The sequence below is a fragment of the Athene noctua genome, chromosome 23, assembly GCF_965140245.1.
Source record: "Athene noctua chromosome 23, bAthNoc1.hap1.1, whole genome shotgun sequence".
NCBI classification, from domain to species: domain Eukaryota; kingdom Metazoa; phylum Chordata; class Aves; order Strigiformes; family Strigidae; genus Athene; species Athene noctua.
Window position 1 is genome coordinate 5,155,031 of NC_134059.1, and position 22,344 is coordinate 5,177,374.

Below are 22,344 nucleotides of genomic sequence, written 5' to 3' on the forward strand. Positions count from 1 at the left end.
TTACAGATGGGTTGTTTCTAAGGGCACTTCAGCAAAATTCTGTGAACAAGCCCAGGGCTTTGTGCTGCTCTGTTTAGGCGGGCCTGGCTTTCTCTTTTCAGTTCCAGAACGTGGAGTTGAGTCTCTGAAGATAACAGTAGCGTATTCCACAGGCCCTGAGGAAACTGAGTTGCCTGATGGTTCTTGAACGTGGAAGAAGACTTTTGGTGAGGGCTGTATGTTGACGTATGTAACATCTTCCGGTTTTGGCTGAGGTTGGTGCCTTATGACAGCATAGACTGTACTGTCATTCAGTTCCCCTTCTGCCATTCTACTTGCTTTGTTTCTTCTGTCCTTCTGAGCGGCCACAAAGAATGAAAAAAAAAAAAAAAAAAGAAATTCAGCACTTTTTGCCTCTGAATATTAGTCTTAGTTCATCTACAACTACAAATATTTTCTCCTTGTATCATGAAACTGGGGAGGAGGGGAGGGGATGCATGGAAAAACTGTGCTCGGAGAAGTTAATACAACTTCTGTACAAAACTCCACTTCCTAAGATTTAAGGGACTGACTGGGTAGTTGCACCAGCAGTTAACACACCAAATATTTAGGGCAACTACAACTAGCGAAGTTTTCCTTTGATGAGAAACTTTGGTGATGTGGCTAAAGATTCAAGGCCAGTTAATTATCAAAAATATATATTTGTTATTATACTTATTTTTTCAGAGTACTATAAACAAAAATATGCAGAAGGGCTATGACTTACTCAACCAAGTCGGGTTGTGTCTGCTTTGCAACAAGATGTCAGACAATTAACACACACAGACAGCTAGCTTTAGTCTGCTACCTTGAGTGGACACGTGTGGATGCTTGTGTGTTTTATACCCCCCCGTGAGTAGTGAACACGGACCCAATGCCTTTGCATCACAGAGATCCAGCAAAGCACCAGGAATGTGGGATTGTTCATGATGTCTTACCTGCAGTGCTGCTTGTCTGAAAGAAGGGTGTCTGCCCAAGTCCATCCCTTTTCCTGCCATGAAGGACAGAATTTCCTTTGAGTCTAAACCTTTACATTTTCATTTTAAAAATCACTCCCCCCACTATGCCTTCCCTGCGATTCAACTCACATCTTGCATTTCACTCTCAGCACAGTCTCACTGTCGCCCTGGACAATGATTGCTATGAACAGACCCGGTGGGACAACAAGCTGTGGGGGCAGGAAAACTAGGCAAGAGGATTAGGGAGCTTTACCTGCCCTTTTCCTTCTGTTGTAAGTGGTGATGAGGAGTACAACAGTAGCAATCAGAGCAGTGGTAGGCAGGAAAGAACTCAGCACCATGAGAGCATAGAGAGTCCTGCGGAGAAAAGTATGATATCTCCATTACTATTTACAGCTCCAGAGGTGACCAGGTTAATTTGGGAGGGGATTTTGTGTGTTTGAAAATGGATTATGGTTCCTGGATAAAAATTCAGCACGCAAATATTACCCCTGCTGTCTCTAAACAAGCGTGGTTCCATGAGGTCAGTTCTGATCTACAGCCACAGAGGATCCATCTCAGCTGTATTTTCTTTGGCACTTGGCAAGCGTGGGGAATACTTAGGAGCTTGAATTCTCTTCCTGCAGTCATTTGCAGTGCTACCAGAGTTCAAAGGCATCCCTCATCAGGATGCAGTAGCCCTTCTCATGGTCTGTCTTTGATCAGGATCATTAATAGGGTCACCTTTGATCAGGCCTGGTAATAACTCTCATCTGACATGCTGTGTTGTTTAGCCGGTGGTTTTAGGCTGGGCTGCTTGTACAAAAGGCAGAGTCACCGTAGCACTGCATGGCCCATATAGTTGTCCCTTTTTTAACCAGGTAGAAAGTAAGAACACAGTCAAACTGAGCATTTTCAGTAGAAGCCTTGCCTAGTGCTCCTGAAATGGATAGGAACCTTCTGCAGCTTTTCATGGGACTTGGGGAGAAGGGGAAGCCTCTGTGTGTGTGTGTACACGCCTCAGTTGTTTGTCACACCACTCCTCAAATCCTGCAGTGCATCCAAAATGCTATACTAGGAGTCTTCATTTTTTACCTGTGATCCTTATTGCTGTCATCTGTGGGGTTGGCAACATCCACCTTCTTAGTGGGAAATGTAATGGTGTCTAAATCTGCATCCCGATTCCAGCTCTCCCCTTGAAAAAAAAAACAAAGAGCAGGTGATTTTCCCACATCAATCCATCCCTGGTGACTTTTCCTCCTGCCAAAAAATCCAGCTTTGCAGGTTTGTAGAATGATCCACAGTTACTGCTTGCTTGTTAGCTATGAAATTGTGAAGTTGCACAAGAAAATTCATCCTGTGCTATTTACCAATAAAAGAAGGTTAGTTAGCGCAGCTGAATCATGGGAATGGGATCAACCAGTTCCTCAGGTAAGAGCTGGGAGTTTCGTTTGGGTTGTTGATAGATAGTACCTGTTATCTGTGTATCTAAATGAAAACATCAAGTGTAGGCCCAGCCAGAGAGCTAGTAGTAAGTAGCTAGTAGGACAAGAACAGACATCATGTGATTCCAGTTTTCTTCCCTTTGGGTTGTGGTCCTCTGGTGTTTTTGTCATTCTTGCACAAGAATCTTTGATAATTGATTGCATGCTGCCTTGAAAAACCTACTTAATATCGTGTGCGGAGGGACAAATGCGATTTGGGTTCTGCTTTCCTTCCAAGTTTGGGTCCTGTGACAGATCAAAGGGAAAGGACAGCTCCTGCAGGAGACAAGTTTTCTCGAGGATGTAGGTCAGCCATGAAAATTCATACCATTTTAGAGAACTAGATGAAAACTGAATTGTTTATTTGGGCACTTGAATGCTGTTAGAACGGAAGCATCTTAGAAAAAAGATGCATCGTGTGATTTCTATACACATTTTTCAGCCATGTCAGACAAATCAAAGAATAGCTTCCACTAAGTATCTTTTTTTTTTTTTTTGGCTAAAAGCAGAAAAGGAAGTAAGGTGTTAAAATATAGAAGTTTACTAACGAACAGTGGCAAAGAGACAAATTCAGGCAGAAATTCAGGCAAAGATTCAGATTGTTTGGAGTCTGTTTCATCTGCTGATGTAAATCTGAAATTTCATTAGTCAATGAAGCCAAGCCAGACTCCCCCCACCAGTTGGCTGCAATTTGTTTATACCATTACTATATATTAAAAATTTGTTTTAAAAAAAAAAAGAAATTCGGGAATTATCTGTGTCTGAGGCAATTTCCAAGTTTAGAAGGGAGCTCTTTAACATTGACCTGTAATCTTTCTTGTCAAGTGGTAAGAAATTGCTGACTTTTAGAAGATCATTAATTCTTTGATTAACTCACCCAAAACTTCCAGCATGATCTTATTCAGTAGTTTGTTTCTCCCCTGGAAATGACTCTCAAGATGATATTCTCCTTGAGTCATTAAGTTGGAGCTTTTTCAGCCACACTCTAATAATTTTCCATGAGAAGTCATTCATCATTTTGGTCCTTCCTATTTTAACAATACTTTGATCAGAGTTACCTCTGATAATAGGTTGACATCTAATTTGGGACACCATTTTGCACCAAATAAAACATTGAAGTTTCCTGAGGCTATCAGAGAATAGGAGCAGTGGAGGGACAGGGAGTCCCTTTTTTTTTTTTTTTTTTTCAGATAGCTTTACGAGTTCTAAAGAAAGCAGAGTGGTGATTCGTTAGAGGGAAAAGACAGGAAAAAACAATCCCCATAGTGGCATACATCTCACCCAACAAAGAGGCAGAACTAACGCCAGCACGAGGAGAACTTGCAGAAGAGAAGGAAATAAGCAGCCACAGTCTGAGGAGGGTGACCACGGGAGATGAAGTTGGGGTGGGAAATGGGAAATTGGGGTTTTTGCTGCCCTTCCTGAACACGAGCTGGGTCAGGTTCTGGGCTGTTACTGCTGGCAAATTCCCCACCTGCTGGGACGTGGAGCCACCTCAGCATATTTCTTATACATGTGTTTAAGATGGTGCTGCTCCACCTCACAAGTCTTCTACAGGAGTTATTAAACCTTTTCTGTGCGACAGGTGTCTGTGACTCTAAAACGCTTTTAATAGAATGGAAAATTTTGTGCAAAAGCACGTATCGGTTTTTAGTTTTCAATAACTTATTTGAAATATTTCTGTCCCAACCCCATTTGGTTTTGATTAATACAATCCTACAAAATTGTATTCATTGTTTTTGATGGTAATGCATAAATATTGACTTTTTTTTTTTTTTTTCCTTTTAAACATTTTTATTTTATATAGCAAAAATAATTTCCTGGCCTTCTCTGCCTCTACATACATATAGGTACATATTGTGGTTCTATGTTGAATTATATAATAGAATTTTACCCTGTCCTTGATAACCTCTAGTGGGATCTCCATGTCTAGATACACCAGCTTCTCCTGCAAAACAAAAATGGAGATGACACATCATTCTTGATTTATTTTGGCTGTCTCCCACCCAGTGCACTGTTGGCCTCATAGCTCACTCTCAGGTGAAACCACCATCTGTGTTCTTTGCAGCAGAATATTCTTCAGATCACCCCACACTGACGTGTGCCAGAATTCTCTCTTGGAAGTGCTGTCATGATGACAGAAACCAGCCACACCCAGAGTCTGTAACATCAGCTGAAGGATGCATGGCTATGGTTAATACTTTCTTTTAAAGGGGAACTCAAAGCTGAGACTGGACAAGACTTTTCCAACAGCTCCTCGCACCAAAATTTCTTCTCATGTAAGCTTTTGTGCACGTCATATGAGCAGTTAGTTCTGGAGGGCTCTCCCTCTGCATGCAGGAACACTTGCGTGTTCTCTCCTGCCGTGCATGATTCTTCCACAGAGAGAAGAAAATCATGCTACAATTAGTCACAGCTTAGTATGCCAGTTTTTCTTCAATTATACCACTGGGACTCTCAGGCTGGGCATCTGAGAAGAGTAATTTAATTCTGTAGGTTTGCCTAAATAAACATGTAGCCTTAGCCTTAGTACCACTACCCTTTTCCCATTTTTATTCCCATTGTTCTTCTCTGTGGACTCAGTATTTATTTGCAATAAGAAAGCAAACAGCAGCTAGCCTGTCTGTGACAATACCTGATCCATGATGTATCAGGGGCGAGCAACAAGCACAGATTTTCCTCCCCATGTGCTAGGTGATTTCACACTGAGAACTTCAGGGAGAAAGGGGCCAAGATTGTCAAATGTCCCACCATGAAGTTCAGTTTCTGGTCAGACTACAGAACTACTATAAGAAAAAAGAACCCCAAAAGCTTGTATAATTAAAAGAAGCAAATTTCAGGCTGAGTGTTTCCTCCCCCCTCATTGACTTCTAGGAATCTCATTCTGTGCCTGGATATAGATGGCCTGAATAAAATCCACTCAGGCAAGTAACAGTGTGCAGGGCATGCAACGGCACAGAGAGCATCCTGTTCCGACGAGAAATAAAGAGTCTGAGCCTTACCTGGTAGTGCCAGCAAGAGCAGCAGGGCTGGAAAACCCCCCATTGTGAAGTAGAAAGTGTTTTAGGGCAGAGAGGAAAAAAAAAAATATATATCCCAGAGCTTCTTTATCACTGAGAAATTCTCTGTTGCAGAGGAAGCTAACTTGCTCCGTCACTTGTAGTCGTCCACTGCCCAGAGTGATGATGCCAGTTTGGAATTGCTGAGAATATCTTTTAACCACAATCTTAATATTACTTCTTGGGTGGAAAGGCTGCATAATGTTCACTGGCTGCTTTTTCATTTTAAACATATTGTTGTCTAGATAGCCATATTTAGCAATCAGGCCATGTGGGCATAAAAGAAATGGGCATTTTTAGTCTCTAGTGCTACCTGGATATATTACAGAGCAGCTTTCAGTCTGATGTGTTCACCGTTACTGTTGCTTTGCATTTACTTAAATGCAAGTTTTATATCCCTTGTTCCCAAAGCCCTTGTACAGCGGTAGAGAACCATCCCTGTGCCATCACGGAGGCAGAGGATGGCCCTGCCTGAGGTCTCTCAACAGTTTGCAGCTGGAACTAGGATCCAGATCTCCTGGTTAGAGCTGTGATTCTCTTGTTTTATAGCATGTCTAGCTGGGCACCACAGTCCCATCTGGGAATACTGAGACTAAGTTTGTGTTAGTACAGCTGCAGTGGTGTGTGATTATGTATGGGCTAATTTACCCTCTGGAAATAGAGGAAATCAGTTTAGGCAGAACACAATCAGAGCTTGATCTGGTTCGGGGATCTGAGCTGCTGTTTCGGCGTGGTGCTAAAGGGAGCTGGCTGCATGTGCCAACCTGCCCAGCTGGCTCAGAGCATTTCTGTACATTATAAACACACCGGCACGTTTTAAGTGTTGCCTCTTTCTTGGGTGATGTATTGTGATCTGGTGTACTGCAGCTCTTTAAGCATGAATCTACACTGAGTCAGATAATCAGTTTGATTTTATTTAGCTTTGCAGGCAGCGCAGGGAAGAGAAGTGTGAATGCCCTTGGGTTTGGGGTCTTCCTGGGAGACCTAAATGCAGCTTCACTTTGGGGAGTCATGAACAATGATCACATGTTATTAACATCCCCTTGAGAGGGGAGAAAAAATACAGGGAGAAATACAGAGAGACAGTTCATTCTTTGTTCACAAAGTCATTTGAGAAATGAGGCAGCAGGTTCAGAGCTGCACGTAGCCTTCACAGCCCTTTCTGTTGTGTTCTGAAGTTCCTTCTGCCTTTCCACAGCGACTGCTCACCAGGGATCCACACTATCCAAGGCAGTTTTTGAGAGACGGAATCTCCTCTCACCTGTCAGCGCTCTGAGATGACTTGAAGCTGATGGGTCTCAGTTCAAACCCTGGTAGAATGATGCTGGGGATGAGTACTGGAATAACTGTGTGGTGGCGTGGCACAGCTCCTGGCACTGACTGGAGATGATAGCAGAGCATTGCATTGCCAAAAGTGTGTCAAAAGCTTCAGTATTTAGAGAGTGGAGTCTCAGTAAAGCTGATTTTTAGACAAATAATAATAATGTTAGCTTTCATTACAAATCATCTAGTGCTAGTTACATTTCATGCTTTCAGGGGAAGCATTTGAGTGTTTTATATGTTTTACATGTTTATATGTTTTACATGTAGGACACCTTCAAAAAAGCTATTAGTTCTTTAACACTGATCTTCAGTGAATCATGAGAGATTTCTTGGACATTTGAGACAGAACCATGTCTCCATTTTTACATTATGTGGATGTGCTTGTGAGTTGCTCGACACAGGGTTGTTGAGATGTGTTACCTGAACTTCTGTTTACTGGTGTATCTGTAGTTTCATTTATAACAAAGCATTTGCCTGTAGCTGGATAGAGTAACAGGTTTTTTTCTGGCCTAGCAATGAGCTGGGGGAAAACTGAGTAGAGCTCTCTCACCTTTACCATGCCTGGGGAAGCATCTTTGCACATAGATAAGTCTGTGCTGAATCTCTTGACAGAAAGACTTCATATTCCTCCTTTCCCTCTGGCCCTTGATCCTGTCCTCTTCCACTAGGTTCAGGGGTTACTGGCAGCATCTTTTCAGTTCATTTGTGCTGGCAAAAGTTGGTCAGCGCCAATGAGAAGAGGTGGTAGATGGTGACATTCCCCCTCCAGAGTGATGGGTTCATCGATATCTGTGTTTAGCAGGCGATCCTTTTCTTAAGGCAGGTGGCAAAGCTTTGCCTGCAAATGCTTGATGTTCATTTCTCTGTGGAATCCCTTTGGTTTGGCCCTAAGCAGTGCTCTCCCAGGAGGGGCTGATTCCACCACGTGCAGAGCCATCAGCAAAAGGGAGGACCTGCTGCTCATTCAAGCTTGGGTTCTTCTGCTCTGTTTCTCTGTTCTTCCTACTGTTGCCAATGATAAAGATCAGCACAGCCACCGCAAACTTAGTAACCAGGAATCCAGCAATGATATAGAAGACAGTGAAATCAGCTTCAGGAGGGATGCTGTAAACCATAAATACAACAATGAAGGGGATGCAAAGAAACTCTTGCAGTACACAATGTGAAGATGGTAACATCTCCCGCAACAGGCAGTCCCTGCCTGTGCACAACAGAGCCTGGGAGGTTAGAACAACTATAATATGTCATCTCACACAGCGATAAATTACCATTGGCAGGAGTTGTTTTGCTTGGCACTGAAGCACTGAATTTTCTAGATTAGGATAAAGCTGCTGTTTAGAAACCCCCCAGCAGCTCTAGGAATTGTCATAGATTAGGAAAAGGTAGAGAATACGCATGTGGTGGTATTCCTCTCAGCTGCAAATGGGGTTGCTGATGCTAATCTGCCTTAGTCCTAGGAAGAAATCACAACATGGGAAGTTTTATGCTTTACCTGGAGATGCTCTGCACAGCTCTAGGCTCCTCTGGCATTTGGGTGTCCAGGACAGCTGGTGATAGAAAAAGAACAGTTTAGTCTGCAGATGTTTCTGGGTGATACTCATTGGTGTCACCAACACCAGTGCCCCAGCTAAATTTAGATATAACCAAGCTGAGACTGAGCACAGGGCTGTGTGCTAGAAGATTAATCTGTGCAGCAATAAGCAGATGATGTGTGTTAGATGTCCTGTAACAGTGAGGTCATGTTGCTGTAAATCAGGAACTAAAAAGAGGCAATGAAACACAGTTCCTCCTTAAAGTAGGACAAAAGTAGATGTTCACTGAAGTGAGGCCTTGGCATCTGCAGACACGTGAAATTTAAGCAAGAACTCATGAAATTCAGAGCCTCAGGACGTACCTGTCAGCACTTCCACTTGCACCTTCCTTAAGCTGTTTGTTTCCCCCAGGTAGTCAGTTTTGCACTGGTACAGCCCAGCATCCTGCTTCCTCAGTCGCTTCATGGTCACTGTCAGGACGCCCTCGCGGACGTTGTCACTGATGGAGGTGGTGCCGTTCCTGTTCTTTAGGAACGGCAGCCAGAAGCGTCGGGCACTCACCACGTGTTGGCACGTGGTCTCATCGATCTGCTTGCACCAGCTCTTTTCTCTCCACCGCTGCTGCCAGGGGTTATAGGTGCAGTTGACAGAAATGGTGTCCCCCTCCATTCCGTACACCACAGTGACGTTCTCTGCAGCACAGGGTGCTAGGAGAGAAGGACGAAGGGGTGAGCCAAGTCTATCGGCTATCTATCCCTTACCACTAGGTTTATACTAAACAGCATTCTCATCTTTTACAACTCTAGTGATGGCTGCTGTCTGCTGTAGGGCTGTCACCTCTCTGCGCCCCCCATGAAAGATACAGTGTGCTCAGATTCAGAGTCTTGCTTCAGACTTTCTTCAGATGTAGTGAGCCCTCTGACTGGGGTGTTACTTGGCTCTTGCCAGGCAGCTATTCTTGGGAAGGAGGAGACATCAACTTCATTAATATTGCAGATTTTCTGAAGCTCAGGAAATTTTGGTCCTTGCCTTCCCTTCTGGCCCTGCTCTGGATTGCAGTCTGGAGCTCAACCTCATCACACTTTTCTGTAATCATTGGGCTCCTGCCCAGTAAGGGGAAGCCATTTGTCAGCATGATTAGGCAATTAAATATAAACTTGCATTTTCCTCTCGTCCTGAGGAGCGTGAAGCTGAGCCTTCAGGTAGATTGAGTTGACATCTGTCTTGATTTTTAAAAGCTCTTTTTACAAGGCAGCTCATAAAACCACGGCTTGACCAAACAATGACTAATTGTTTCTGTGTAGCTCTCCTTAGGCTAGGCTTGCTCTGCAATGTCCAACCTGCTTACTTGCATACAGCTGCAGCAAAGCACCTTGCTTCAGGTCGAGAGCTCAGCACTTCCACATACGTCCACAGATGCAGATTTAGCTTTGGAATACCCTCTGCAGTGGAAACGGTCCTTCGCAGTAAATGCCCATTAAGTTTATCCCCATTTTAAAGCTCTTTACACAGCGAGAGAGAAGCAACACAGTGCTGGAAAATGAATCCCCTAGAATCACAGTGACACCTACAAACCAGTGCCCAGCTAGCTGTTTAGGAGTTTACTTCTTAATCCCACTCCTAATTTCTAAATCCAGGATTTTAGCAAATTTTTTCACCCTATCTTTTAATATCCTATTCATTTTAATCATGTTGACAACTGGTCTTTGGCTGCTTGGTCTTTTTTCTTTTCTGCCTTAGTTCCTTGTTTCTAAATTTCCATTCCTCTTTATGGTAGGGAAAGGCAGAGGGGACAGTTTGTGCTATTAATACTTTTAGAGAGAAGTGCACTGTGGTATTTGTGGAAATCTCTATATTCCTAGTGAAAATTCAGAGGCTAGTGCCTTCTGTGAAACCGTAAGTAGTGATAAAATGGAAGTAAATTAAAAAACAGGCTCTCGTGGGACTTTGTGCTGGCCAAGCCTTTTCATAACACTTCTTAAAATAATTTCAACTATTCTAAGTGAATTATAAACTAAAAACTCTGAAGATCTTTCAGGCTTGACTAGAAGGCAGCATAAAAATGGATCTGTGCTCTCCAAGTATCTGACACCTACAAGTCTTTATCCTGCTATTTTGCTCCACTCAGTTGTTCCAGTCAAGGCTTACCTCACTGCATCTCCCGTCCAGTCCTGTCCAATCCCTCTGAACATTTTAACTCCCTCTCCTATTCCTCTTGTGGACCCATTCTCACCTCCAGTTCTGCCCCTTCAGCTCCTGGAACAGCCCCCGCATTTTGGTTTTTTGTTTTGTTTCAAATAGAAAGAGCACCGCAAAAAAATCTCTTGATCAGAATCATGGCATTTAAAGATTTGCTGATGCCTCTGTGGAAAACTTTGCGTCATTATCTTTTCAACCAGTTCTGCTGACAGATCATTTACTATTTGTGTTCCCCCTCCCTTGTTGTGTGCTACTGAAAAACGTATAGTGGACTTTCTTCCAAACTCGTTCAGATTTTGGAGAAAGGTTTTTTTGTGCTCCCAAAGCCTGAATCTCTTGCCCTTTCTGTGCACTGCTGCGAATATCTGGGATCAAAGATGGAGAGAGAGGGCTGCCAGCTGGGCCCCTGTGCCTTGTTTCTCCTTTCAGACGCACATTGCTTTCCAAGCTGAAAATAGGCAACTGCCCAAGATTTCAGAGATGTCCCCTTCGTTGAGTTACATTTTCCTCCTCTTGAACCCTAGCTGCTGCAATTTACACTCGAAGCCCTACCAATGCAAATAAATGTGATTCTGCAATTTCACATTTTATTCTGTCGATGGTGTTTCCTGTTCAGACACAAAAGGATCCCGACGAGCAAAGCTGAGCACTTGGCTCATCGCTGGCCCTTTGTTAAATTAAGGGAAAAGAGCAAGTTCTGAGGAGGGAGTCTGCCATCCCTGCAGTATAACTGGGGAGGAAGAGCAGAGCACAGAACACTGCATTGTGTTCCCTCCGCCTGCATTGCATGGGGCCTCGCAGTGCACACACAGGCAGTGAGACCCTTTAGCAGATCTTTGCACTGGTCTTCCAAAGAACTGCATGCTACAACGCAGATGCCTTTGCATCCAGGAAAAAGCTACTGTGTTTTAAAACCTGTACAGTCTTTTCCCATAGCTTTATCAGTAACCTCACACGAGGTTCAAGTGGAGGCTAAGTTTTGCAGTAATCCTTTGCCCTATCTCAGCTGAAACCCCAGGCCATGTACGCCTTCTTACCTGACAAGAAGATCAAGAAGATGAGGTGCACGAGCTTCTCCATGCCAGCCGAGCAGCAAAGGGGACAAGAGAAGAGTCTGGAGAAAAGTGAAAAAGGCTCTTGCCCAAGAGCAGCTTGCTTTTCCCTCCTCATTGCTCTGGCGGAAGGAATGAGCACAGGAACTTGGCATCTTTTTCATTTTGCATATTGAGCAATTCACCAAGGACAGGCATTTCTCTTGTGGGCTGAAAATTCAGGCATCAGCATTGCCCACACGCAGCCATGATTTTGTCTAGACAGCCTGAAAGGGAGCATCATGTGATGGATGGCCTGTAACCCTGGTACCCGGAGTCCCTCTGAGCGCAGCGATGGTGCCTGTCTGCCAGGGCAACATGGGCTGGATTTTGGAAAGCCAAAAGGGAAAGGGCAGCTCTCACTGAGACCCTGCAGGTAGCTCAGTCAGCATCACGAGGGCGAAAGGAGGGCAAGGACATAATCTTGTGGGATATTTTCTGGAGAAAGAAGATTTAGAAGAGCCTGCACATGCAGCATTCCTATTTGACATATAGCCAAAGACAGGAAGGTTTGTGTTGGGTGAAGCTGTGAGGTGCTTCAGATGAGCAAAATGGGCATCTGTATTTTGTGCCTAAAAGAGAGGACATAAGATCAAGGGATGGGGACACTGATTCAGAGCCTGTCAGTGCCATACTGATGCAAGACTGCAGGTAAGGGAGCCTCCTTTAGCGTTAGCAAACTGGTATGATATGGATGCGTTGCTATTTTTTCTTTTTAAAACTTATTTACTCGGAGATCCTCCATGCGAATAGTAATAGACCCTGACTTATTAACTCGTGTGCTGTCTGCTTCTTAACAGGCAGATAAACCTAAGGGTCCATCCATTCCAAAATGTGCCACCTTTTTCTTTCCTCTGATTAGTGTTTAGGAAAACGGTACCTTACAGTCTCCAAAAATTCTCTGTGAGGCTTACTGATGGCAGTTTTTGTTCATTCTTGCTCCAGTGAGCACAAATCTGGATTCTCTTTGATCAGAAGCAACTGCCACCCTGAAAATGTTTCACTTCCACTCAGTTGTTTTCTACTATTACTCTGCTACTGTTTGACCTAGTGTAACTGCATGAATAGTTAGAGGAATCGTGGGGAGAATGAACCATTTCCAGAAGCATTTTCTTTTCTTTCTGTCTTTTCAAATTAAACGTGTCAACTCCGAAAAAAAGCTCAAAAAATAGATCAGCTTCTCTGCTGCAGCCGTAGCAAGAGAAGCCTGTTGGATGTGACTGGCTCCTGGACAAGCAGTGGTTCAGGCCCCTTAAATTTGCCACCTGTCTGCAGAGCTTGGTGCAGCCAAATAAAGTGTCAGAGTTTCTGGTCTTTTGGAAAAATTGAACCGAGTCCCAGCAAACTCATTTCATATTGTTCACCACATGACTGCTAAATAAAGGCAGCAAATGTGTCATTTGGAGTGTTTCCAGCAGAGAGGGGGAAGTAATGGTATCACTTTCCAAGGCTCTGGTGAGCTCTCCCATGAAGCTGCACATGCATTACTGGTCTATGACTTGAGGAGAAGCCACGAAAGCTTGCTTTCTATGGTATAGGGAAAAAAAAAAAAAAAAGTGCTGGAAATAGGCGTGCTGGTTTGTAGTAGTCTTCCAAAGAACTTCCACAGAACCAGCTGCACTGGTGAACAGGCTGGGAAGAGCTGTTTGAGGTACAGCAAAGTGCTGCAAAAAACCAGAGGTACATCTGAGACTGACTGGCGATTCCCACAGAGCTGCAAAGATGCCTCATAACAATGAATGTGAGAGACCAAGTGCATTGGAAAAACATGTTTGAAAGTTGATGGTGTGATTATTTCTGGTTAGCAGGGTTTGATGAGGTCCCAGCCAGCCTGGTGTTCCTGTGGCAGCTCTTGGAAATTGCCAACCTGCATCTGAGCAGCACTGGAGATCTATAAATATATTGTGCGTCTGGCTGACTTGGACATTTTCATCTGTAAATAATCCACTCTTAAGTACCATCATATCCCTTCTGTTACATCATCTGATGTTGAGACCAGCCCTCTTATACTCCTTCCTCTGTTGTCTCTCACATTTCCTGCATCTTCTGCACACAGCCTACCAGCTTCTGGCTCTGTGCTACTGTCTGTACAGACCAGCCTCACGTCTGGCTCAGGGCTCACCTTTGCAGTTAGCACAGCAAGGCAAAATCTGTCCAAAAACGTCCCAGCACCCTGTCCGCTCCTCTGGTGTAATACCACATGTTGTTCCCTTCTTTCTTTTCCCCAGAAACACTCATTTTTGGTTCTCCCTGCTTGCCTCGATTCCACACCGCCTTGGTGTAAGCAGCCAGTTTGTGTGTTCCTGGGGAACGGAGGGTGTAAGGCAGGAGGCCAGGCAGAAGTTGTTGAACAAAGGGCCTTGGATGAGGGAGTGGTGAAAGGATGGGGCAGGCTGCACAAGCTACACATGGGAAGCCATGCCTGTGACTTCAGATTTCAGCTGCTGCTTCATTCTGGTTTTAATGTACAGACCTCAAAGGCTGTGGATGACCCTGAGAGCAAATTCAGCCCTCAAGCTTGGAAATAACTGAGCTGTGTAGAAGGTACAGTGTTGGAGACTCTCACTAGTGTAATCCACAGCAGCTGCGCTGAATCCATCCCACAACCCCCTGCACTCTGTAAAGGGACACTTGTACATCCACTCAGTAGTGTCATCACCTTCCCTCCCTCTTACCCCCAAACTCCAACATGCGCACTCTATTTCTTGATCTAAAGCTAAACATTGAGCTTCAGTTTGAAAGCTTCTTACCATCTTACTTCTTGCCTAAGCAGACTGATAAATTTAGGTAAAAGGGGAATTTGCATTCAATCTCAGCAAGTCTCCGTATCGCTTATACACACTGGTGGTGTTTTGTAGCTACAAGACCTTCTGGTGCTCAGATTCGGGCAGCACAGTCCTCGGTTTGCAAAGTCTGCAATGCAGCGGATCGTTGTGTTGCAATACACCCTCAAGCTATTTGTCTTTGGGTAGATGCTGGTTCTGCTTATTCTTATAATCCAGTGCTCATATCCCCCACCCATTACATGGCAAATGAACCCGCTCACGGCAAGGTTAGAGTTTTATCCCTACAGCACTGGAATGAGTTTTCTTGGCCATAGTAGCTGAACTCTTAGGCGTGGGATAGAGTTTCTACCAGTGAACATAGTTGAAATACCAAACCCATCCATGTCCCGATGAATATTGCTCTTTTTCAGAAGGTCAGTCCTCCATACCTGCCTCTCCAAAAGAGTTGTATTTTAATGGAATTGGGGAAAACAGATGTGCAAGGGATCCTGACAATTACCCAGCACCTCTGCCTAACCCAAGCGAATTTGCACACGTGGCAAACTTCTCCATTGGCCTCTAATAGGAGAGAGGTCTTAAAATATATAGGCAACATACTCATGGCAGCAAAAAATTAGATCTTTCCCCAGTGTCCATCCACACACCTTCTACTCCCCATTCCCACTTTGTATTCCAGTTCTTGTCTCCCATTTCTGGATTGTTTTGGGATTCCGTGCTTCATCCTTTGTCATTCGTTGGTACCTGCTTGAGTGCAATGATAGCATATTCCACATTTTCATCTTTGGGTTTCCTGTGAGCCTGACTTGGTTCAACATTACAGTAGAGAGGATCCTCGGGGATGAGTTGGGATGTAAAGTTCAAGGTAACATATTTTAGGTCTTTGCTGTCATCCTTGGGACTTTCTATTCTTCCAGTGCTGTCAAGCTGTGAAAAGAAAGGGAAAACACTTGTTAGCATGATTCAGTGCCAGGTCACAGCTGTTACCAAAAGAACAAGATTTTCTCGGGGAGAAAAGGAGAAGCAATGTAAAAACTTATCCTTGGTCATGACAGAGGTGAAAGAACAGAAAACTCTTTCCTTCATCACCTCTCCTGGATACAGGTTACAACCTCATTGTCTAACCTTGGTTTCTAGTCTTTGAGTCATTTCTCAGAGGTTACTAGAATTTGCTCCACTGTGGTTTTTTCCTACTGGAGTTTCCTTAAATTAATTACCCCCGTCTCTCTCCACCTAGGAACATTCCTCTGTGTTGTGACAAACAGCATTTCCCCTCCTGCTCACAACCAAAAATGAGCACCAACGTCCTCATCGGATGGGTCAGCCAGCTGCTATTGGTAAGGAATTCAGGACCATATGGGAAATGTATCGTTTTCCTTACCTGTGCTGTGCCCTCTGTTTTTTCATAGATGTCCTCTGCTTCTGTGTTACCTTTGGAAAGAACCCAAACCAGAGGCTTTAGAAGTAGTGAAGTTTGTGAAAAGCCTGGGCATTGCCTGTGCTTCGGGAGTTTTGGAGAAAGCTGTGGGATTGCCCAGTGATAGAAGCAGTGGGTGTGCCCATCTACCCTGAGTCTGGTGAACACTTTACTTCTCCTCTAACATGTTAAGAGGTGTCCTGTGCAGAGTCTGGAGGAACATGGCTTTGACTTATTGTGAGAGGAGATCACAGCCAGGAATCTGCCTTGAGGTTCCCAGGCTGCACCTGCCTTATCTTCTCCAGGGCACTGTGAGTTGGGAATGAGCTCGCCTGGAGTGGAAGTGGTGGCCAGAGAAGGGCCTGTTTAGTACAGACTAGAACACCAGGCATCACCAGTCTCCACATACCTCTTCCCTTCAGCCGCTTGCGCTGCCTGACGCACAGTGTTACCAAGCTGATGAGTGCCAGGATGAACAGGACGCTCAGGATCCCAGAGAGCAGGATGAAGAAGTTGACATTTGAGCTGAAGCCAGGAGAGCAAAGGAGTTACCAGCGTTAGATGGTAGCACAACACGATGCTGGCATAGCCCGTTACCAAACAGTGACCAAAAAAGGGACAGAAAGAGCTTTTATGCACTTGGCAGGAGGGTCTGGTTCTCCTGCAGCAATGATTTTTCCACCTGGCTGTGCCTTCTGAGCTTTTCTTAAATTACTCTCCAGGCTTTAAAAACAAGTCACTGTTCAAAGCTCAGAGCACAGATCCAGGCTCTCTGGAGCAGGTACTGCCTGTTCCTCCTGTGTTTTGCCACAGAGACCACCGACCCCAGGAAGACAGGAGTATTGTGGATGAGACATTAATAACTCGTGTCTGTTCAAGCTCAGAGACTTTCTTTAGGCCTTACCTTGGTGCTGGGTTGTCGCCAGACGGAGTTCCTTGATTTGTGCCTCCAGTACCTAACAAAGTTGTTCCGGCGGATACTGCAATCACAAACGTGACACAAAGAATAATCACTACTAGGCTGCTTTGCATTTACCAGATAAACTTCCTTGCTGTTGCTACCATGGCTATAAATCCACTCCCTCTGTGACACCCAGCCCAGACAAGCTGCCCAGGCTGTAACCTGTGTCATCAAGACTTGCTGGCAGCAGGAAAAGCAACGTAAAGGTCAGAATGTGGGAGGGAGGGAGGCGCAAGGGGCGCAGCAGGAGCCCCGCTCTGTGTGTACCCACCCCAAATCAGGGCAGAAGGAAGGGCTCTAAGTGCAAGCAGATATGCTCTGTGGCAAAGATCTTCAGGTAGCAATGAAGTAATTAACGATTCTGTGCTTAAGCAGACAGGGGCTTGCTAAGAACTAAGCAAAGAGCCTTGTCTGTGAAAGACTCAGAATTGCTTCCAGGACTGTTTCTGTGCCCAGGGAAGGTTGTGTGTGCAGGAGCCTGCGTTCAGTCCCATGTGTTAGGAGTTTCTCCTAGAGAATTGTGCCATCCCCTCTCATCTTCTGGATTGCCAAATCCCGTCAGTGCTGCTCTGTCACATTCCTGAAAACCAGGCTGCAGCATGGTGCTGGTCTGCCACAATCAGGTGCTTATCACACATTGTTAAAACATGATGCTGAAATAAAACCTAGAAGTCACGAATCTTTAAAATATGGGTCTAAAGGTTGTCCCCTTGGCAACCAAATGTGAAGGTCTTAATATATTGTCTTTGAAAGCCAAGGGATGAGTTACTATAAAGGGGCAGAACTGCTATCATGACAAAGAGTGACAGAAACACCTCTGTGAAAATGACTGAAGCTGCTCTCAGGTAAAAGAGAAGCAACACAGCACACACGTGTGGTTCAGTTCTGGTCCCTGTCCCTGCTGCTGGTCCGTAGTGTAGTTAGTGTGAGTAGGAACAATGATGCAGGGTTTGGGCAGGGAAACACATCAGATGTATCACTGGAGGTGGTGTAAACTGGACAGAGGGAGAGAGTAGGGAAGTGAGTCTGGAATCTACAGCCAACCACATTTCCCTACAGGTCAGTACTCACCCTCAGAAATATTGAGTGTAACCTCCACCATTCGGAAAATATGATCGTGTTCATAAAGTACACACGAGTACACGCCGGAGTCCTGTGCCTGCAGCTCTCCCATGGTGATAGTGACAACCCCCTGGTCAGTGTCGTCTTGGATCGTGAGTTTGCCATGCTGAAATGTCCTCTGGTACTGTGAGGGCTTTGAATTTGTGGTGATCAGCACGCTACAGCCTTCCATAGCTCCCTCTTTGCACCAGGCTTTACTCACAGCCCCATACTCTGGGGCGCTGTATGGACACTGCACAGAGAGGCTGCCTGACTCCTTGGCTGTGTGGTGTTGGGTCCCTGGAAAAAAACACGGTGTGTTTGGTGAGATCCAAAGGCAAGCACGATGGCACCCCATCACTGGAATACATGCCGTGTGCGGAATGCTCTGTGGATCTCCTTCTACCTCCAGATGTGAGGAGAGGAAAGGAACTGGACCCAGATTACTTGTGCAGAGATGAGTTACAAATTGGATGGGTTCTGTCCCCTTTTTCTGGTTCTCTCAAGGACTATGTGCCCACAGGGCCTGGGAGGCAAGGACTAGGGAGGGCTGGCACTTGTGGGGCCAGAGGAAGAGCAATGCCTGGCAGGGGGGCAGGTCCCCAGCAGTGCCCAGTGTGGGTGACCCGAGTGCTGAGCTAGGGAAGCTGCTCCTGGAGCCCCTGGATCGGTGCTGTTGGGAGGCATTGGGAGCCCATGGGAACCTCCCCTGAGTCTCTACTGGGAGCAGCCAGAGCATGAAGGGCCAGGCCTGAGCTTCACAGGCCCAGGACACAGCTGTCAGCGTGTCTGCCAGGGAGACAGACAGACAGGGAGAGATGGGTGTCGGCTGTGCGGTGGCAGCAGTGTGGCTCAGGATGGGGGGAGAAGCAGCAGGGGAGGTGGGGCTGAAATGTGCCAACATCCACATTTGGCTGGCAGTAGGTACTCACTCTTGGACACATTGACGCTGGCCTCCATTATCAGGGTGATACGAGAGTGTTGGTAGAGCCCACACCAGTACACACCAGTGTCCTGGGCCTGAAGCTTGTGCATGGTGATGCTGACAGTCCTTCTCTGGCTGTCAACCTGGATCAGTGTTCTGTCTTCCAGAGCTTTGCTGTTACGCTGTGCTGAAGGGTAACCTGTCCTCGCCACAACTTTACAGTCAGTCTGAGTTTTTCGACACCAGGCTATGACATCTGTGCTGTGCACCCAGGTGCTGTATTTGCACTGCACAGAGAGACTGTCCAACTCCCACGCGTGCAGCTCTGCAAAAGAGCAAGTGTAGTCACTGACCCGTGAGCGGTGGGCATGTGGGCATCCGCCTCCTGGCCTGAGCTTGGCATCTGGGCCAAAGTCTGCCCTGGGGCAACTCCCTCATGGATGGCCCATCACTTAGGGCAGGATAAGAGAGAGCCGAGAGCCTGCAGGGCCAGCCGGGTCTGTGAGGCTCCTTCACACCGTGTCTGTGTGAGCGGGGAAGGCAGCGAGTGAGGCTGGAGAGGGTGGGGGGGCGGTGAGGGTTGGGGGAAGTCACATAGCTGTGTGGGAGAGTGGGGAAAGGAATGATGTTGCTTTCTGACAGGACTTGGGTTTGTCTGGGGAAAAAGGTACTCACCCTTGAAAACATGCAGTGAGATCACCTTTAGTAGAAGATACCCGTAACTGTAGGAGAAGGAAGCACAGCAGTATATGCCCGAGTCCTCTATCTGGAGGTTAGTCATGGTGATGAACACAGTCCCATGCATGGGGTTGTCCTCTATTGTAACATTCCCATTTGTGCTCTGGTTTGTGTGTAAGTATTTTGTTGGGTTGGTCGTCAGAGCTAAGAGCTCCACTTCACCATATCTCACACGGTACCAGACTTTTGGCTGATAGGAGTTAGCCTGTGCAGTGTAAGGACACTGGACATAGAGTGTGCTTCCTTCTGATTGTCTCTCCTTAGACTCCAGTATTTGGGCTTGGAAACCTGTAAATATCAGATGAGATGAGGGAGGGGGGAGCTGATGCAGGGCTGCCTCAGACCCTCCCCCATGGGCACTTGTGGCTGAAGAAACTCTGGAAACCAAGATCCGTTCCCCCTGCTAAATCCACCTACTTGGAAAGGGGAAGGTTGATTTCTGGTGCCCGGTGTTGAGATTTGATCTGGAACCACAACCGTGATTTAAAACCCACAGACATGTGGGTGCTAGAGGTGTCGGACCTTCAAGCCCGTGGTGGTGCAGGGTTTGGAGGTCCCCCACCAGCCCAGACCCATTCTTACTGCTCCTCGCTGCAGGCAAAATGGAGACGGACCGTTCCCCACTCCCCGTGGAGCCCAGCAGCCGTCGGTACGGGATGGTGGGATGGGGCAGAGGGGAGCAGCCGGGGCAGTGTGTGTGCTGGGGATGAAACGCCCGACCCATGGCTGGGTCTGAGCTTACCCCAACAGCCTGCAGTTCCTCCGCGCCACATCCTCGGAGGATGCCCAGCGACTCATGGATGTGGGGCTGTGCTAGGTGCAGGGCTGCCTTGATTCCCCAACGTGCTGAAAGCTTTGTGCTTTCTGCTGGGATGGCAGGGGAGGCAGGCAGGTGCCCCCGGGCAGCCCTGTCCTGACCCACGAGTGCAGGTGGAGGAGCCGAGCAGAGCTGGGCAGTGTGATGGAAAATGCTGACCGGGAGATGCCACAGCTCTGTGCTCCCAGGGTTGTTTGTCCTGGGAACCTGGAGGAGCCAGATGGTGGGATTTGGGGCTGCCCCTTCCCTCCCCACCTCTGCCATGAGTTGCCCAGCTCAGAGTCCTGCTGGTGTTGGGTTCCCCCTCACTGTGGAGCTCCACAGGCAGCGGGAGGTGGGGAAGGGTGTCCCACTGCCCCTGGGTGTGTGGGAAGCCCGAGGCATGCCGAGCCTTTCTCTTACCTGGGCAGCAGAGCAGTAGCAGCAGGAGGACTCTCAGCTCCATGGCCATCCTCAAGCCCAGGGAAGGGGCATTGCTGGGGGCTGCCCGACGGGTCCCGTTTAAAAGTGTCTGTCTTGTGAGCCCTCCTGCATCACAGTGACGCTGCTCAAGGAAGTGCCCGAGGTCTTGCTTTCCCGCGGAAATCCTTCACCATGTTTTGCAACAAAACTGATATTAAGATAATTTCAGAGGGCATTTGAGGAAGTGGCTGAGAGCAGAGCTTGGCCCATCCTCGTGGCAAAGGCCCTTTGCTGCTCTCAGCTGGCCGTGCCACACTCTGCCCTCGCACCAGTGGCCTTTGGCCATCCCTAGCCATGGGAGATGGAGCAGGTCCTTTGCCCTGTCCCAGCCCTTCTCCCTGGGCTCCAAGATGCCCTCTGCCCAGTCCCTTGCTGGGAAGACTCCTCAAAGCCAGGGTGGCAATGAGTCCAGGGCTGTGCCTGCGTGGACCCTCCCGCGGGCCGTGCTATTTGGGATCCCAGATCTCCACCCTCCCAGCCAGCCCTCTTGCGCCCTGTGCTCTGCCGTGCACAGACCCCTCGAGGTGCCTCCCCCCAGAGTGCCCAGCTGGAGAAACCAAACCAGAACCATCTGGCTTTTGCACATTATCTCCACAGGCACGACTGAGGTGATTTTAAGTACAGGGGAAACAATGCAAATACTGGAATAATCTATTCAAAGCAGCTCCTGACATGACTGGCTGTTGGCTCAGTGTGAGAAAGGACAGCTAAACGCAGCTTCCTGGCTCTGCATGTCCTTTTGGCTCCCCCATATGATTCAGGAACTGGAGATGACAGCGTGAGAGGACTGGGAGTCAGGAGCAGCCCAGTAGGTAAAATGAACTGAGGAGTACAGGGAGCAGAGAACAGGCGGAGCAGGTGGGTCAGCAAGCCTGGGAAGTTAATTTGTCTGCAAGAAAAATGAGGAGGAAGGAGTTTCTCCAATAAAAAAAAAAAAAAAAAAAAGACACTCACCTGTGAAAACAGCCAGCTTAATTTCCTGTATTCACCAGAGGCAAGAGTCATCATAAAGAGCACCCCAGTGCTCCCCACTGTCTTGTGCTGCAAGCTTCTCCATGGTGACGCTGAGAACTCCCCTCTGGGTGTCTTGATTTATGGTGTATCTTCCTTTCTGAGTGTTACTCTCATACTGTCTGCTCGTCTTTTCTGCACTGATCGAGACAACACACTCTTTCCCAATCGCCTTTTTGCACCAGACTTTCCCACGCAGCCTTGTAATCTTGCATGTTGTACGAGCACTCAGCAGAGAGACTGCATCTGCCTAGCTGTGTATCCTTGGGTTTCTGGAGAAGGTCAGACTGGTTAGTTAGGTCCAGACAAAATGTCCAATTACATCAGTTTCCCACAATTAGAATAAGCACAATATTGTAAGCCAGTTTACACACATTTTAGCTTCAGGAGGGTGGAATTGAACTGGGATGCTAAATAAAATAGTATCCAAAATATTCTGTCCTTCTGAAGCAAGTTTAGAATAATATAATCATGTTCCCAAACAA

The 22,344-nt window shown here is 46.6% G+C and overlaps 3 protein-coding genes across 4 annotated transcripts; all 3 read right to left on the bottom strand.

Moving 5' to 3' along the window:
- Positions 1-5,506, bottom strand: LOC141969749 (trem-like transcript 1 protein). Its single transcript, XM_074925826.1, is given in 13 exon segments — positions 1-333; positions 957-1,009; positions 1,231-1,334; positions 2,052-2,151; positions 3,318-3,390; positions 3,392-3,573; positions 3,576-3,607; positions 4,010-4,037; positions 4,475-4,525; positions 4,528-4,581; positions 4,584-4,615; positions 4,617-4,815; positions 5,443-5,506. Coding segments are annotated over 13 exon segments (1,284 nt in total). The 5' UTR covers positions 5,486-5,506.
- An 891-nt stretch (positions 5,507-6,397) lies between these two features.
- LOC141969591 (triggering receptor expressed on myeloid cells 2-like) lies at positions 6,398-11,769 on the bottom strand. Its single transcript, XM_074925527.1, is given in 5 exon segments — positions 6,398-7,926; positions 8,315-8,369; positions 8,717-9,061; positions 11,591-11,690; positions 11,692-11,769. Coding segments are annotated over 5 exon segments (795 nt in total). The 3' UTR covers positions 6,398-7,709.
- Positions 11,770-14,871: 3,102 nt separating this feature from the next.
- TREM1 (triggering receptor expressed on myeloid cells 1) lies at positions 14,872-20,890 on the bottom strand. Of its 2 annotated transcripts, XM_074925564.1 has the most exons (8): positions 20,789-20,890; positions 19,507-19,857; positions 18,839-19,156; positions 17,877-18,206; positions 16,749-16,824; positions 16,254-16,369; positions 15,809-15,858; positions 14,872-15,354 (listed from the first exon to the last, which is right to left on the bottom strand). In XM_074925564.1, exons 1-8 carry the CDS (start codon positions 20,835-20,837, stop codon positions 15,148-15,150), a joined length of 1,497 nt encoding a protein of 498 aa, XP_074781665.1. In that variant the 5' UTR covers positions 20,838-20,890; the 3' UTR covers positions 14,872-15,147. The 2 variants fall into 2 exon arrangements, with proteins under 2 accessions (XP_074781665.1, XP_074781666.1); XM_074925565.1 differs by lacking the exon at positions 15,809-15,858 and having other exon boundaries at positions 15,245-15,354.
- Between the last annotated feature and the right edge of the window lie 1,454 nt (positions 20,891-22,344).